Source organism: Propithecus coquereli, unplaced genomic scaffold, assembly GCF_000956105.1.
Source record: "Propithecus coquereli isolate 6110/MARCELLA unplaced genomic scaffold, Pcoq_1.0 Scaffold232, whole genome shotgun sequence".
In the NCBI taxonomy this organism is placed as follows: Eukaryota; Metazoa; Chordata; class Mammalia; order Primates; family Indriidae; genus Propithecus; species Propithecus coquereli.
Window position 1 is genome coordinate 1,359,683 of NW_012147864.1, and position 17,699 is coordinate 1,377,381.

Consider the following 17,699-nt stretch of genomic DNA (forward strand, 5'->3'; position numbering starts at 1 on the left):
TCTAACTTCCCCGCCTGACTGGCACCACTACCACACAAAGCTCGTTGGCGAGAGTTTATGGGGGTCAAGTATGCCAGTCTGTTATCAGCTTTTGACAGCAGTGCACTGTGTTTCTGTTTGAAGTGGAATTTGTGAATAGTTGCACAGCTCTACAGTATTTTTTGATTCTGTCTACCTAACATCCCATCATGTCAAAGAAGACAAGAGAACGCTGAAGGAAGAAAACAGATTTTTTAATGAGGATTGGGAATTGCAATATTATCTTGTTTCTGCTAAAGATAAGATAGTTTACTTGCTTTGTGATACTGCAATACAAGAAATTCATTGCTCATCAGCATTATAACATTCATAAGGACCACAAATATTTTAAATTAGAGTGAGAGGTACAAAAGATTGTATTGCAGAAATTAAAAGATGAAAAGCAAAAGCAAAGACAATTCTTTTAAGCAGCGATGAGACCTGGAAATAATGCCACTGAAGCAATTTATAAAGTAGCTTATATAAGCGAGAAAAAAGGGAAGCCATTCAGTGATGCAGAAATTGTGAAAGAACGCATTGCCGAAGTTTGTAGGATGCTTAGACCCTGACAACATTTCAAAGTACAAACAACTGCCTCTTTCAAGGAGAACTGTAACTGATCAGCAGCATGAATTATCCTTCAATTTAACAGAACAACTTCATGCACTACTTCAAAAGGAAAATATGTATTATTCAGTCGCTTTGGATGAATCAACTGATACTACTGACTCGGTGCAGGTTTTATACTTCCTTCAGGTCATAACAGAAGATTTTCTTTGCTATGAAGAGTTACTCACTTCAGGCACTCTAGCAAACAGAACATGGGGAATAGATATCTTCAACAACTTTCCAGATAAATGTCATAAAGTTGGACTTAATTTGGTAAATTTAGTGAGTGTATGTATCAACAGTGCACCTTCCATGACAGGAAAACATGAAGGGTTTATTGAACAGATAAAAAGAGTATTAACAGATCCCAATGCTCTCATTTCTTTTCATTGTATCTTGCATCAGCAAAATCTCTGTGCTTGTTAAGTAGCTTTGCAACAACTTATAAGTACTGTTAACTAAATTCATGCAAATGCAACACAACATCATCAGATGAGGTATTCAATATGCATTTGCCATATCATTCTAAAATGTATTGGCTATTGCTGGGATAGGTCTCAGCCAAAATTTTATCTCTGTGAAAACAGATAGTTAAATTTTATGAAGAACAGAACAGCAATGTGAATTATTGAAAGAAGATTTCTATAGGAATGCAGCATTTCTGTGTGATATCATGTCAAATCAAAATGACTTGAATATTTCTTTGCAAGGTAAAACTAAGCCTATATATGATACATGGCAAAAAATCCAAGCATTTTGAAAAAAGCTATCTTTTTTCAAAACATTTCTTCAAAAGGAAATCTCAGATGAACATTCTTCCTAGTTAGCAAAGGTCACTGGTACGCAAGAGGATATATGCAAATCATATGAAGAATATGGAGCTGTTATAGACCTATTAATTGGAGAACACAATGAAAGGTTCACTGACTTTGAGAATCATGACATCACACTCAAATTAGCATTTCAGCCTCACCTAGTTGACGTCACCAAGGCACCTAAAGAACTACAGATGGAACTGATTGAGCTCTCAGTAGATGACATTTTAAAGTCACTGTTTGATGCTAAGAAAGATCCAATTGAAACATGGAAAAATGCAGTAGAATACGACCTCTCAGCAACAGGCCCAAAAAATGCTTTCTTGCTTTTCAACCACTTATTGCTGTGAATCTACATTCTCCTACCTAACCCGAATCGAGATGCCCTTAAGGTCACAAATGACTGATACCCAACTAGAGGATCGACTGAAACTGCGGACCTCCACGCTGCAACCAAATATTCAAATACTTTCCAACAAAAAGCAGACACAACAGAGTCATTAAAAGAGTAGTTAACTTTAAAATTAACAACTAGTTTTCATTTTTTGGAATTATTAAGTACATAGTAGTTATACTTTTACAAAATAATGTACATTTTTAAGTATATCTAATTGAAGTTTCTGGAATGTGGCCTTATTTGGTTACAGCCAAATTAATGTGGCCTTCCAGCATGAGAAGCTTCCCCACCCCTGACCTAAGGAAACCTTAACTTTTCTCCTCAAATCCCTCCTGATCTCCAGCTTGCCTTTCACGTCTCCCTGCTGCATCCTGCTCCTGGAGCTGTACAACACAAAGAGCGCAAAGCATGCCCACGTGCCTTGTGCCTATGGCAGAGAAATCAACAGGGGCAAAAGTCTCTACGTTTTGTCAACTCACTGTCGAAGAATATATGAGATAAAAAATTGTCTTTCTCTTTTAACTGTCTGGGGATGAAAATTATGAACAAAATTTAGTAGTATAGAGTTAAAAAGAAAACAGGAAGGAATCCTAATAATTATCTTCCTCTTTATCTTCTCCCTTCCCTCATCTCTTTCTTCATAGGAGAAAGAGACATGGAAGGAGAAAAAGCGGGAAAGGTAAGAAGAGGGGGAAAAATGGAGAAACAGGAAAAATGTCCAGACTGGAATAAGGAACTTTGAAGGATATACGGTGTGTCATACTCCTAAAGAAACCATTAATAATATGAAAACTGTCTTCCACCAATCTTTGAAATGGTACTTTCTCTATTCTTCACTCCCATCCCATCCTGGCCTCAGGTGGCACTGACGCCACTGGTTTCATGGAATGTTGGTGACAGAGTTATCCTGCCTTTAAATCTACACATCTGCTTTCCTAATTTCATAGGATTCGAATTATTGTTAAATTAAGATACAAAACGTGTTTCTAACATAACTACGATCAGACACAGATGAGACTAACAGCTACCATGGGCAGAGAGGAGAAGCAAACAGAGAAATCAAAACACTATAATTATACTCTATATTTTGACCATAGAGTTAATTGGGTTCATTCAAATATTTTTTTTTATTTTTTGTAGAGATGAGGTCTTGCTATGTTGCCCAGATTGGTCTTGAAATCTTGGCCTCAAGCGATCCTCCCCACTCAGTCTCCTGAGTAGCTGGGATTACAGGCATGAGCCAGCACGGCCAGCTTAGTTTTTATATTACCAACATTTATTGCAATCATTTCAACCAACAAAAAATCAAATATGAAAGCAAGGTAAAAACCATGAGAATATATTAGTGTGCCTAATATACTGAACCTATATATTGAACATAATCTTCTATATTCCCCCAAAATTGATTTTTAGATTATCCCTTTATAATTTACAAAGCCCTATCCCCAAAGAAACAATATTATAAGTAGTAATCACATTTCTAAATCCATGTCTTGCCTAGAATACTACAAAGAGTAGTAAATATTATAGAAGTTTTAATAATTGTTAAAATGTACTATAGCTTTTTTTTTATTTACCTCAAATGCATGTTTTTGAAAAACAGGCTTAGAGATAAAAAATAAGCTTCAATAGAGGTTTTGACTGTGATGCAGTACTTAAAAAGTTTAGATTTAATGACAGTAATTATTGATAATGCCAAAGCTACCTCGAAAAGTATAGATCTCTTTTTTCTTCGGAAGATGTGCCACTAGAATTATATTCACACTTATCTGCTATGAATGGAGCATTCTGGGTTCATAAAATAAATCAGAAAAGAGACAAAAAGGAAAGCCATTCTCTTGAGATATATGAGCAAGAAGAATATGGGATAAAAAAGATGTGTGTGTCATATAAGGCAAGTTGCTTAAAGCAATTATTTGAATTTTGAAGAGAGTAAATGGAATAGGAAGCACCCAATTACTGAATAATCCCCTCATGGATGCAGAAAGGGAGTGAGGAAGAATTCCGATGATGACACCAATTTCCTCACTTTCCAAAAAGTGGCTAAAACCACCATCCAAAAAGGTTGCAATAAGCATCTAGTTCAAGATTGGAATATAGCAGGAGATCAATAAACATGATTTTACACCTTTCTTTCCAGAAGGAAGAAATTTGTTTAGTTAGCAAAAGCATGTTACTTTGGTAATAGGAACATAAACAGGCTTCATCTGGCATCACTATTTCATTACTTTTAAGATAAAAATAAATACTGGATTGATTTGTACATATGTATTTTAAGGGTCCTAGATGAATCACAGCATCTACTGCTTATTGCTTTTGTTGTTCATTCATTCATTTACTCAACAAATATGCAAATACATACAATGTACTAGGCCCTTTTCTAGGTGTTAGAAACACAGCAATTAACAAAAGCAAATCCTTGTCTTCATGGAGCTGACACTACAGGCCGTTGTCTCACGGAGATCCCTACCATGCCTGCCCCATACATACACATTAATGTAGAGGAAGGAAGCCCTCTCCTGTGTGATGAGCATCTCCTAACTTTTATGATTAAGGACAAGATAAACACTAACACATGGAAGAGTTTCTAAGAACAATGAATGGAAAATGCTCCTTTGTGAGGGAGCCTATGGGAGTGGGAAGAGCACTTACTGGGCTAGGGATAGAGTCAGGATCCAGCTTCTTCTGGGGCGGAGGTAGGCCGGCCATTTGCGCAGGACCTGCAGGGAAGCCTCCTGGGTAGGAAAGCTGCGCGCCTGCCATCTGGGGGCCAGAGCTGGCTGCTCGGGAAAAGTTTAGAAAGAAATGGCTATAGTTCCAAGTCCCATGTGTAAGACTCATTGACAATATTATGCTGTTCAGTCAAGAACACTGTATTTTTCATCTTATTAATTAAGACAGGAGTCAAGTGTGAATGTCTTCAGTTTCCCAGTTCTTTGCTCTTGCCACACTATTGAAAAACTATCCCATCCCTTAAAAATAAGTGATCGGTACTAGTAACACAAGAGCAAAGTTGATTCCAGTTAAGGGTTCCCCTAGGTAACCCCAGGCCATCCTCTGCACCTGCCTGCCTTACCCTGCTGCGGAGGGTATCCAGTGCCCAGGCCCTGGCCGGGAAGAGGCGGGGGCTGGTACTGTGCACTCGGAGGAGCAGGCCCAGGGAGCCCATCCTGTCTGTACGTCGGCGGCGGCAAGCCCGAGGCACCAGGGCCGTTTAGCGTGGTGGGTGGTGGTGGGAGAACCTGAGATCCAGGCTGCAGAACAGATGGCTGTGGAGGTCGTGGAGGGCTCTGGAACGCTGAGGCTGACAGAGGAGGGCCAGGGGGCCCCTGGCTGGGAGGAGCCATGCCAGGCTGGGAGGAACCTGTGTGAGAAAGAAGATCAGCCCACCTAAGCGCCAAAACTGCTCAGCTCTCTGACTTCTACAAGGTACGCGACAGAGACGCCTGTTTTCCTGACAAAGTAAGAAGGCACCCTTATACATTTTTTGGTTTTTTAACCACAAATTGAAATCTTCATTTGGAAAGTGATACAAATGGTATTTGGGGCATTTTATACAATCAGAAAATTTTAAAAGGGTAAAAGCAACATTCATAATTTTAGTGAAAAAATTAATAAGATAAATTTTAACTCAGTTGCATTAACTTTACATGAGATGTGCATTCAGTAAGGCATCTGTATCTGGTACAAAATATAGAAAATCATATAGAAAAAAATTTTATTACATAACAAGCATCACTCAGGTAACTTGCACATTCAGTAAATTATCTGCATCCTGTGCTTGACTTGATCAGATTTAGGAACCAGGTGGAAATAACCCAAGGGAGGGGATGGGCCAGCACGTTTCCAACCACACGGAAACAACCGTAAAACCAGGTTTACGTTTTCCGTTCTCTGATTATATGAAATTGAGTTGCTTCTTCAGAGACTTTATCCATTTTGAAATTAGTGAAAGATAGAGAATATTCTGAGGGGTTTTTAGTGATACTTCTAGAAAACCAATTTTAAGTAATATGGAAACATTCTTCATCAAGATAAACAGCTGACTATGCTGTCATCACAGCGGCGATTTCTGCGACTCCAGAGTAGACAGCATCTCTACTGACGTAAATCTCGGTAGCTCTTTCCTCTCTGACTTTCTGCATCACAACATCCCAGCTTCCATTCTTCCCACTATCGAAACCCAGAATTAAAATGCACTCTGAAACAATCACTATTTTATTTCTGGTTGTGGGGCCCCATAATAAACAATACAAGGTTAAAATACCCTCATATTTCTTAAAATAATTTCACCGTTCTAGTGTCTATTTGTGAAGTAAGCATTCTTTTGTTTTTTATTGTTCTAGCATTGAATGTAAGGTATTCTGAGGGTCTGTTAATTATGTTGAAATAAATGGCAGCATGGTCAGAAAAAAATTAATTACAACCATTCATAATATAGATGCTTTATACAGAAATGTCCAAATACGAATTCAATATGGTATGCCATAGTTACATCTATTTTAAACATGAAGAAAACACTTCTCATTAAACATAACCATGACCCAAGGCAGCCAGTGGGCACTAACAAAGCTGTTACCGTAGCTGTTGATCTGCAGAGCGCTGAGCTGACTGCCCAGTTGGCTGACGGGCGAAGCGGACGCTGGCCCTGGGTAGGACGGCTGTGCAGAGGGCTGGTATGGCGCGTAAGAGGATGTCATACTGTTGACAGGCGGAGGGCCTGGAAATCTGAGAGGGATAAAAAGGGTTTTAAACAATATCATAGAGTCTCATAAGCAAATAACACACAACAAATGTCAGTAACTTTACCACACTTTACTTTTAACTTACTGTATGTTTATTTTTCCTTATTTTGCATTAAACAATAACCACCATCTGAACACAGTTCCTATCATGTTAATCTGTGCCTTAGAGTCACACTAAGGATTCTTATCAATTTTAAATTTTAAATAAAATTAAATTTTCCCAATGGTATATTTTGATTTCAACTTCTCCATCTTTAAACTAGAAACTCTTTCCCTAGTGGCCCATGTCTTGCCTTCTGTCCCTGACTGCCACGTGAGAGGTCAGAAGCAGGGCCCGAGGGAGGCCCGTGGCTTGCCTACGGTTCCACAACCTACTGTGACAACACTGGGACCAGGCTTTGCCCAGGTCTTAAGCGAGTGCACTTTTCAAAACATCACACTAATTTCGTCTTGTCGTTTTTCTGCATATGTCTTGGTTTGAATAATTATTATAAATAAACCTTAAAATTAACCTTCAATCCATTACTTTGCATGATATTAAGTACAATCCCAGAATAATGCTATCTCACACTTTGTGTTGAATAGATGAATGATGAAAATGCTCTTTCCATGCAACGCACAAGTACAAGGTATCCTATCCTATAGGAGATAATTGATTATAAACGATTATAAAGTTATAATGAAAGATGTGGTAACCCAAAAGTATTGCTAAGCAAAATTGTCAAATTCTTCTCCTAAAGAAAATTTTTAAAAGACCAACACAGATTAAGTATCTTTTGATTTAAATATTTTTTGGAAAAAAAATTTGAATAAAGATAGAAAATATAAAAGTTTACTTTTTTGTAGATATGTAGCAGGGTCACAATAATAAATTTCTTGATGCATAATAGATGCACATAGTTTCAGGGTACATGTGATAATTTAATACATTCACATAATTTATAAAGATCAAATCAGTGGACTTGGGACATCCACCACCTTAAATATTTGTCTTTTCTTTATGCTAGAACCATCTGAATTACTCTCTTCTAGCTATTTTGAAACATACGATAGAGTACTGTAAACTATAGTCACCCTACTGATCTAACACTAGGTCTTCTTTCTTCCATCAAACCATATATTCGTACCCGTTAATCAAAGTTAACTTTTCACAGTAAAAGTTTTCTTTATATCTCTAATTAATTAATGACAGTGATGAAACACAGGGCAAAGTATAACTGTAGTCTTGCTTAACACATTTAAAATATGTTGTGGTTACTGAAAAATGATTCCAAGAATTGTCTTAAAGAACTATTTTGTAAATCCATTTCTATTCTTTTTGTAAAGAAATAATGCTTTTTTGTCTTTTTTTAAAACTCAGTCATGGGGGATGGATACTATTATGCCCAGGCAGAATGTACACATTCTATGAGAATATGTGAGTGGACGCAGTGAGGTTTGGTTCCAGACCTTAGATCTGGTAAGTAGGAACTGAGGAAACAGCAGTTAACATGGAGAAAAAAAGTCCCCCCATTTTCAAAGATGTGTCACAAATGTTAATATTTTGGGGATTTTTGTTTTGTGTTTTGAGACAGGGTCTTTCTCTGTCACCCAGGCTAGAGTGCAGTGGCATCATCACAGTTCACAGCAACCTCAAAGTCCTGGGCTCAAGCGATCCTCCTGCCTCAGCCTCCCCACTAGCTGTGACTACCGGCGCATGCTACCAGGCATAGCTAATTTTTCTATTTTTAGTAGAGATGCGGTCTTACTCTACTTACTCTACTCACAGGCTGATCAGGCTGATCTCAAACTCCTGGCCTCAACAATATTTTTAAAACATAAAATTCTATGAATAATTTTTTACATAAAAAATACAGGTAGGACAAAATATAATTCAAATAGGAGTTATGACACAAGCAGCCTCAAGTACTATTTTGACTTACAGAATGAGAGAAAGTATAATCACCAGCTACTATGCTTTCAATCCATAAATGCCTACTTATCATTCAGTGTTTATTGTGTGTCCTGGGAGTGAGCCTTCAGAAATTCAAATAAATAATTTCTTCCTGACCAACTTAAAAATGGTAAGTCTTAAACAGATTTGGTTTTTAAAAGCAATATTATGAATGTAAAAATAAAAATATTATTAAATGCCTAACAAAAATCTTCACATAGCAGAATATTTAAAACATACAAATTGGTTTAACAGTTTTCAATTTCATTACTTTACTAAATTAGTCTATCCAAAGTCACACATCATGTGGGTATCAAAATTTAGGTGAGAATCCTGCTCCTCCCATCCCGAGCGTAGAGACCCAGCGTGTGACCACAGGCACACCTCTTCTCCGTAGCTCTCAGCTTTCAAATTGTACAAAAGAGCAGGTGAAACAGAATGATCCCTTTCTCTGCTATAAATGTAATGTGGTTAAAATTAAGAACCATACAGAGTTAAACATTTCTCATGGTAATTACCTTCATTTAACATGTTTCTGGACTGAGAAACATTCAATTATATATTTTAACTTGTTTTATTGAATGTCAGAACAGGGCAGATTCGCCATCAAAAAGAAATCAAATGAATCACTATCAGATGATTAATAAAACATGAAAATTTAGCCTCAACTTAACCCCAATCCTCTGCAGAGTTGACACAGTTGTCTGTGGCCTGTTCAAGTTTAAAAACTCCCTACTTTCAAGTTTGCGACAAATTACATAAGAAATGAGATACAAGCAAAGTTTATGTATGTAGAGATAAGGTGCCAAATTTTCCAAGATTTGATTGAAACAAAATGTAGATTTTAAATACTCAGCCCACAGAGTACAGAAAATAAAAGCTCTGCCAAATCTTACCATTGTTTTTCACACTAAAAAAAATTTAAAGAAAAAACAGCTATTTCTCTTATTTTTATTGCTCCCTCCTTTTTCATTGAAATGAATTTCTTGGTAGATTCACATGCATCAGCTTCAACTTGGGAAGCCAAGTCCCCTGTTCCCTCCAATTCACAATTTCCTGGTCAAAATAGACCACTTACAATTGACTAATTGACTTTTTCCCTTATAATTAAAAAATGGATTTTTAGGTTATGGATTTTATTTAATAGATTAATCCCACCCAGCCGTAACCCCACGTAGATAATGTAACAGATTAGTCAGCCTTCCTCCCACAGGTATGGAAGGGAAATATTGGCAGTGGAGCATATATAACAGAGGGAATAGCCTGAAAAAATGGTAAAAATATTTTCTGTCTCTTTAACACATCTTCCAGTCCTTTTTGAGAACTAACACCTGCATCCCTGCCTCAGGCCAGTGTTTGGGAGGGGCAGGGTAAGTCTTTTGTTCTTTATGCTATAGGAGATGGCCCAGCCCTAACTTGGCAGAGAGAGGTCCTGGACAGTGGTCACAGAATTGTCTTCAGAGGCTATGGGAATCAGGATCATTAACTATAGTTAAATAGCAACTGCCTGAAGCTGAGAACCCACCCTTTAAAAGCTCTGCATTTCTGCTTATTATTAGGACTATGGGATTTCAGACAGGAGTCTCCAATCTCCTCCTTTGCCAGCAAAGTAATAAACTCCTCTTTCCTGCTCCTCAAACCACTTGTCCTCATTCTTCTGATGCGGCCTTGGGGGCAAGTGCTGAGCTTTCGGTAAACAATAACTCCAGTACTACTTACAAGTTTAAGATATTTATTCTTCCTCAGCCAAGATCAAAAGAACAAAGGAAAATTTTATGAAACATCATATTCAAAATAATATTTTTTAAATAAAATTTTTTTTACATTTTATACTTTTTTACATTTTAAATTCAAATCAACATAGTGACTGAATTATATCTTATTTTTATTTGATAGTTTAATATGATAAAAATTAAGGGATTTCTTCGATTGATCTTTTAAGTAAGAATGATGGAGATGAAATGCTAGAATCCACAAAAAAGGGCATACACCAGCTATGCTCTTTTGACAGTCTCATGCATCAGACTGGTGTGATTCACCTGTGCGATCGCTGCATACTCTGCCCTTGAATTGCACCAGACACACAGAAATGTGTCTCATGAGGGCAAGGTAGCACGGTAACCATGGAGGCTTAGCCTGAAACACTACACTTTTCCCTGACTTTTCCTTTTTAGCTCCAATTCCAACCTTCAATTCAGTATCCAATTTGTAGCAAGCTTCCCCAGGAATAATAATAAAAGGAGATTGAGTTGTCATGAGTAACCAGATTGAGTTCTATGGAAGGACAAGCTACAGACAGCAGACTTTGCATATTCAGTGGAAATAGTACTGGTAGCCACGAACCTGTGTAGAGTCCTTCGTGGGTACTCTGCATACATTAGTCATCAAAACCCTCACAACCACATATTATTGTTACAGTTGTCATGAGCAAACCAAGACACATAGAGGTTAAGTAACTTGTCCATCTAGTGTCTGCCTGGGCCAAGATTAACAAACACGTCCTGTCTCGAGGGTCTATGCCCTTCCTGAGCCAGACGCTGTGCTGAGCTCACAACCACACAGTCCGGGTCTGCTTGAAGGCAAAGCCCATGATTTACTTACTCCTAAGCAATTTGATTCAAGCGAAACCAAGGTCAATAAACCAAAAAGATCAATCCAATCCAGGCTAATACCAGTGACCCAAACCTTTTCTAAACTTTAAGCCAGCTGTTCAATCTTTGCATTTCTTTGTAAAAACATTGCAATGCCTGGAAGTTCACAACGATGAATTTTTCCGTATCTTCCCCCCTTTACTTCTGGACTGAGAATTCTTTCTTCTTCTCATTTTACAAGTGAGGAAACTAAGGCCTGGTGAGGCCAAGGAACTTCACCAGCAACCACAGCTAGTTAACTGCCTTCACCAGAAGAGGCTTCCTGGTGCTAGTCTTTGGGCTCCCTCTCCAGCCCTTCCTAGCTTCGCTCTTTTGAGACTGAGGGCAGCGGGGTCAGGTCTTGACAAGGCCTTTGACTTCCTGCTCTGAGCTCAAACCACAATCACACTTAGACCAAATTAGACTCATCCTCTGTTTCCTGCTTTAACCTTCCACTGCATCCCACAGCTCTCACTTCAGTGGCAAATGTTATCAGGACAAACGAAAGCCAGCAAGTATCAAACTCACAAATGCCAGATAAGAGAATTAACCTGATGATTTAAAAAATCCCAGAGGGAGTTTTCCTACTATGGAGGAGGACAGGCTTCTTAAAAGGCAATGACTAAATGCTTCACCACTAGCAGGGTCCAGATTTACATTTAGGGGTTATGTCCCCGCCCCTAGCCACCCGGGAAAGGAACCTGAGAAATTAAGTCTCTAGGTAATCCTTGGAGAAGCTCCAAGGTAAACACTGCCTAGAGCTTGGCACTGTGGCTCTGGGCAGCAACACCTGGCAGGACAAGCAATGACGGGGTTTCTAACAGGGAAGGTGTGACGCTGGCTCCCTGCCCAGGGAACAGTGCCTAGTGGGTCGCAGGCTCTAAATATTTCATATATTTCATAGCCTGGCTTCTCCAGGCCTGCTTCCAATTTTTCCCTTCCTCAATTTACTGCAAACACAAACACAAGATCTGTTTGCGTGTTGTTTTACTACAGCTCTTCCTTTTCAGAGTCCTTCACTGGCATCACTGTGCCTTTCACATCAAACTCTCAGACTTCACCATTGGCCACAAACTGATTTAATTTAAAATATTTATTAAGCACCTATTGGCACTAAGCTCAGTTCTATTAAGGATCCAAGAAAATAGGGTAATTCAAAATTTTATTGAGGAATAAAGCCCATAGGCATCTGAAGGAATTAGACATTAATAGAAAATTCTAAAATAAACTGAATATAACTCAAAACTAAAAGGTGTGGTATTGACACAAGTAATTTCTGATCTATGTTTAAATATCTACTAATGTTTTTTCCCCTCCTAACATTTTTTTAAATGCTTTGTTCCCTAGGGCAGTTTTTCAATAGATCTTTTCAAGAATGTAGATGTTATCAAGAGGTCAAACTTTCAACCTATAAACATGCAAGTTTAACAGGTATTTCTGAGACTGTTTGAGTAGAATATACAAATGAAGGCTCGAATCTACCCAGCTTACCTTTGGGGAGGATGACCTGAGGCATGAGCTCCATTCTGGCCAAACTGATGGGGTCCAGACGGTGGAGGGCCCGGAGGCAGCATCGCCCCAGGGGCAGCAGCCCCCAAAGGCCCTGCTGGCTTCATCACACCTGCAAGGGAGGGGCATGAATTTAGAAGTGTATCAAAGTATGAAGAGAGATGACATGAAGACATCAGGTTAAAAATAAAAACAAGGTGGGAGAAGAGGGAAACAAATGGGCTAGGACAAGATCTCCTCCAGGCTTGCTTTAACCCTTGCCTTCAGACCTGTCACTGCCAGGCTCCGGCAGAGGTATTTGACTGTCACAATGATAAAAGAGCAGAAAAGCAAGGAATCATTTTAACACTAAACTACTAAAACAAAAATAATCTTTGCATGTGATCAAGGCACCTTGATAGAGCATACTACCACACAAAGAATACTAGAAAACACAATGAAAAATGTTGGATGTCAGAAACTAAATCCGGAACAAACAGTAAGAGGTATGGCAAAGCATTCCAGAATTTAAAAAAAAAAAAAAGACTACTGAAAACACCTCTGAGTGACAGCATGAGGAAGCAAACAGAGAGTAGGATCTGTTTTTCTAAAAATCCTGAGCACATCCTTTGCTTAATAACTTTCCCAGAGTCCTAAATAGTTGGGTGATAGCAGTCGGGGGGCTGCTCAAGCCATCACACCCACTTGGACAAAAGATGGGATCACATGCCATTAATGACCATTTTCATTTATAAGCTCTTCTCAGAGATCCTTAAAGGTTTCTCTTTGGAACTGTCTTCAAACATTTTTCTCTTTTCTTCTAGAGAAATTGCGGTAGGAAAATGCCTGGGCTTGGGTAAGCAGTTCCAGGTCCACATGGCCACTTCCTAGTAGCTGTGTGGCCCTGGGCAGGCAGCTTATCTTCGAGGACCTCAGTATTCTCTGGGCAAAATGAAAAGCTTAGACTACATTACCTGTGAGACTTCTTCTAGCGTCTTAGAAGAAAAAGAGAAGTACAATTCTTCTATTTGCTCTTTCTACTTCCACCCTGCTTGTTTGTGGCCCAGCCTATTCAATTTACTTTTGACCCCACCCTCTTCTCTGGCAAGGTCACTGAGGACCTCCTAGCTGCCTGCCATGCACCCGTGCACAGGACCACATGAGGGTACTCCATGCCAACACCTCCTTTCTCCTGTTATCTCCCTCCAGAGAGTTTATTCCCTCAGACAGAAAGGGACTGACTGGACGACCTGCAGTCACCCAGGAAGAGTTTCTCATATTGTCATCAGAATACCTTCGAGAGGGCACTTTCAGATGTCTGGGTAATCTAGAATGACAGTAATCAGTGAAAGGCCAGTTTTCATGAATAATAGTCTTGAAACTTTTCAAAGGTTTCTTCTCTTAAAACAGGGTTCCTTAAACTGAGGAAAATTTTTACATTAATTCTAAAGTCATAATTTTATTTAACAATTTTCATTTACTACCATTTCCAACATATCTTATTCTTATAGAATTACATTTTTACATAAAGTTCTAAACCCCAACTGGGGGTGGTGGCATGCGTCTGTAATGCCATCTACTCGGGAGGCCAAGGTGTAAGATCACTCTAGCCCAGAGTTAGAGTCCAGCCTGGGCAACATCGCAAGACTCCTTCTCTAAACAATAAAAAAGGTTTTAAACCTCAAACTCAGCAACGTTAGAAAAACATGAGACTTGCAGTCACAGATCTGGGTTTGAATTCCTTCCCTACCATTTAACAGCTGTGACTCTGACAAGATACTTTTTATTTTTCAACTTGTAATACCATGTCATGGCAAAAATATCCCCTATCTCCAAGAATTGCTCTGAGAATGAAATGAGGCAATGGATATGACAGCATCCAGAACAATTATTTCCTTTCCCCTGGCCATAGCCCCTGCTCTGCTTTTTTCAAGCATTTTTATCCTAACTCTCTCTCTGTCTCTCTCTTTCTCTCTGTCTCTCTCTCTCTCTCTGTGTCTCTCTCTCTCTCTCTCTCTCTCTCTCTATATATATATATATATATACGCACACATATATATACATACACACACATACACATAAGCATATATGTGTATACATTTATACACACATACTGTAACTACATGCACACTTGTATTTTCATTTTTAAAACATAATTTTGGACAAACGTAGAAAATCCACAACAGTAGCACTAAAATATTTTCAGGTTAATTCCATGCACTATAAGAAACAGAAAAATATTCTTTTTTTAAAATAAATAGGTTAATAGCAATTTTCATCAACAATCCCCATATGTCCGGAGAATCAAAAAACAGTTCCAATACACCCAAGCAGAACTGTTATACACCAATCTTACTAAAATGTACTCTCCCTTTTATTTTGGGGAATCAACTCTATAAGAATGATTCAAACTCCTTATTCAACATCCATTCAACATGGCTTTAAGGCATTTAGGGAAGAGACAACCATGTAAACAAACCATTACATGCCACGTAGTGAGTGCTCTACTACACAGAGGGACTCTGCAAGAGTCACAGAGGAGGGGACTGCTGGAGCTGAATCTCTAAGACAAGCAGGAGTTTTCTTAGTATAGAGGACAGGAGGGACGCCAGTCAGAAGGCAAAGCTCGAGCCAGATGCGAGAGAGGAGAGCATGACCAGGAACTGGGAAAAGGCTCAGTGTGGAGAGACTGTGGAGGGAAGTGGCCGAAGCAGAGGTTATCCAGGTTTGTTGTGGTCAGACTGCAAAGTCCTGTGTGTCATTTGGACTCCATTCCTGGGGCAAAGAGAAGCCAGTATCGTTGATATCTGCAAAGTCATAGCCTTCCCCAGCCACGTTATTAGCATTTTCAAAAGTGATCAGACACAAAGAAAATTAAGTTCTTTATATAAATGGAATAGTATGAGAATTTTAATAATAAACACCACACAGTGAGAATGAACTAACTGTGCTTAAGCCAAAGGAAAAATACCTAAGATCACAAATTGGTCCTGAATACAGTGGCAGATATTACAGACTAGTTAAGTCAATGGCAGTTCCAATCCCTCTCTGGCTTCCTTTCTGTATGGCCCTGGACTGGAAAGGTGGAAACTTCATTTCCCAGACTCCCTGACCGTTTGGGTTGCCATGTGCTCTGAATTCAGCAAAGCAACACACCTCTGGGAGCCTCTGGCCAGCATGGTGGCAGAGATGGTTCTTCCGGGTGGAAAAGCGATGACTTCTGACTAGAAAGGGCCTGTGTGGGGCTGTGCATCTTCATGGACCACACAGGCCTGAATCTGGTTCTCTGCCTTCTCTAGTACCAGCTTTGCTTCCTGGTCCCCTTTAACAAATCCCTTTCCACTGGAGGGGATCGTTTCAGCAGAGGAGCCCTTATCAAAACCACATCACAGAAAAGTATTCCTTAAATTTGGTCCTGGCTCTGACAACGAAAATCAAAATTAAAAACCACATGGGGGTGGTCAGAGGGGTGGGAGAAGTTTACCTAAAATGAACAAAGATAAGCCCCTATTACATGGACAGAATCGTAACGGCTGTGGTTCCTGGAGCACTGTGCTGGGTGGCGTACTCACATAAGACTTATTTGGAGCATTATCAACACATGCATTAATTTGTTTAATGCATTTCCCACTAGAGAAGCATGTCCTTATAAGGACTGAGGTTAGGTTTATTTTATTTGTTGTTATATCACCACAACTATTTTGCTCATTCACTAAATCTGTTAAATAAGTTACTACATAGTGGCAGAATTACAAAAACATAATGAATAGGCATAAATGGAGATATGGTATGGGAGAAATACAAGGCAAGAGTTGGCACTGGCCAGTTCCAGGACATTAATACTTCTTGACACTCAGGATTGACTAGCAATCCTCAACCAGGGGTGATTTTGCCCCTAAAAAGAGGTTTGGCAGTGTCTGGGACATTTTGGTTGCCACGACTCCCAGAAGGTAGGGGAGGTACTACTGGCATCTGGTGGGTAGAGGCCAAGGATGCTCATAAATATCCTACAATGCCCAGGACAGCACCCTCACCCCCACACGCGACAAAGAATTAGTTGGCCCCAAATGTCAACAGTGCCGAGGCTGAGGAACCCTGCTCCAGAGAGCAGTATGCCTAGCCCTAATTCCTTCTCCACTTTCTAATGTGCTGTGTAGCTCTTTCTAAAATGCATGTTGCATCATGATCCTTCAGTGGCACCCTACTGCCCTTACAATAAAGTCTAAATTCCTTAAGATGGTCCCACTTTCCACTCTAATAGCATCTTTCACTGCTCACACGCCACACCCCAGCCACGGTGAATGTCTTTGCGGGTCATCAAAAGTGCCACCTCTACAACCCCAACAAATTGCCTCCCTGCCTGGCAACTCATACTCATCTTTCAGGTCATTTCCCTTCAGAAAGATTCCCTTCCCTGCTAAGTCTTGGTTAGGTGCCCCCGCCACCCCCTCCACTTCCTTTATGACAGCACCACTGCATTGTAATTGTTAATTTGTTTAATGCATTTCCCACTACAGAAGCATGTCCTTATAAGGACTGAGGTTAGGTTTATTTTATTTGTTGTTATATCACAACTATTTTGCTCACTCACTAAATCTGTTAAGTAAGTTACTACATAGTGGCAGAATTACAAAAACACAATGAATAGGTATAAATGGAGATATGGTATGGGAGAAATACAAAGCAAGAGTTGGCACTGGTCAGATCTATGGTGGAACAGATATTATTAATAATACTTCGAGGAACTATAACTAGGTAGCCTGTATCTGTTAGAAAACTAACAAGAGGATCACCAAAAGACTAGACAAGACGATGCATAGTGACTAAAAATTAAGGTGTCTAAGGTTATTCAGCACAGAGAAATAGAGGCTGGAGTAATTTGGTGAAAACTTTAAATAATTAAACAAAAACAACATAATTTACAGAAAGGTATTTTACACAGAATAGAATAGCCTGATTATCCATCTGAGATAAAGAAGAAAAAAGAGGCTTAAATTAAAGCATGAAGGATTTAATCCAACAAATTCTGCTTTTTAAAATATTGGTAAATACCAGAGTGTTTTG

The 17,699-nt window shown here is 39.2% G+C and overlaps 1 protein-coding gene across 3 annotated transcripts in view; it reads right to left on the minus strand.

Moving 5' to 3' along the window:
- The window catches only part of SEC24D (SEC24 family member D), an 84,593-nt gene that overhangs the window by 60,294 nt on the left and 6,600 nt on the right, over positions 1-17,699 (minus strand). For 2 of the 3 annotated variants that reach the window (XM_012645477.1, XM_012645475.1), the window contains exons 3-6: positions 12,639-12,768; positions 6,419-6,567; positions 4,916-5,203; positions 4,492-4,619 (exon numbers count right to left, since the gene is read on the minus strand). In XM_012645477.1, the coding sequence (XP_012500931.1) occupies positions 4,492-4,619; positions 4,916-5,203; positions 6,419-6,567; positions 12,639-12,768 (695 nt within the window). Of the gene's footprint in view, positions 1-4,491; positions 4,620-4,915; positions 5,204-6,418; positions 6,568-12,638; positions 12,769-13,929; positions 13,962-17,699 lie in introns of those variants that run through there. The other variant, XM_012645476.1, reaches the window with a different exon arrangement.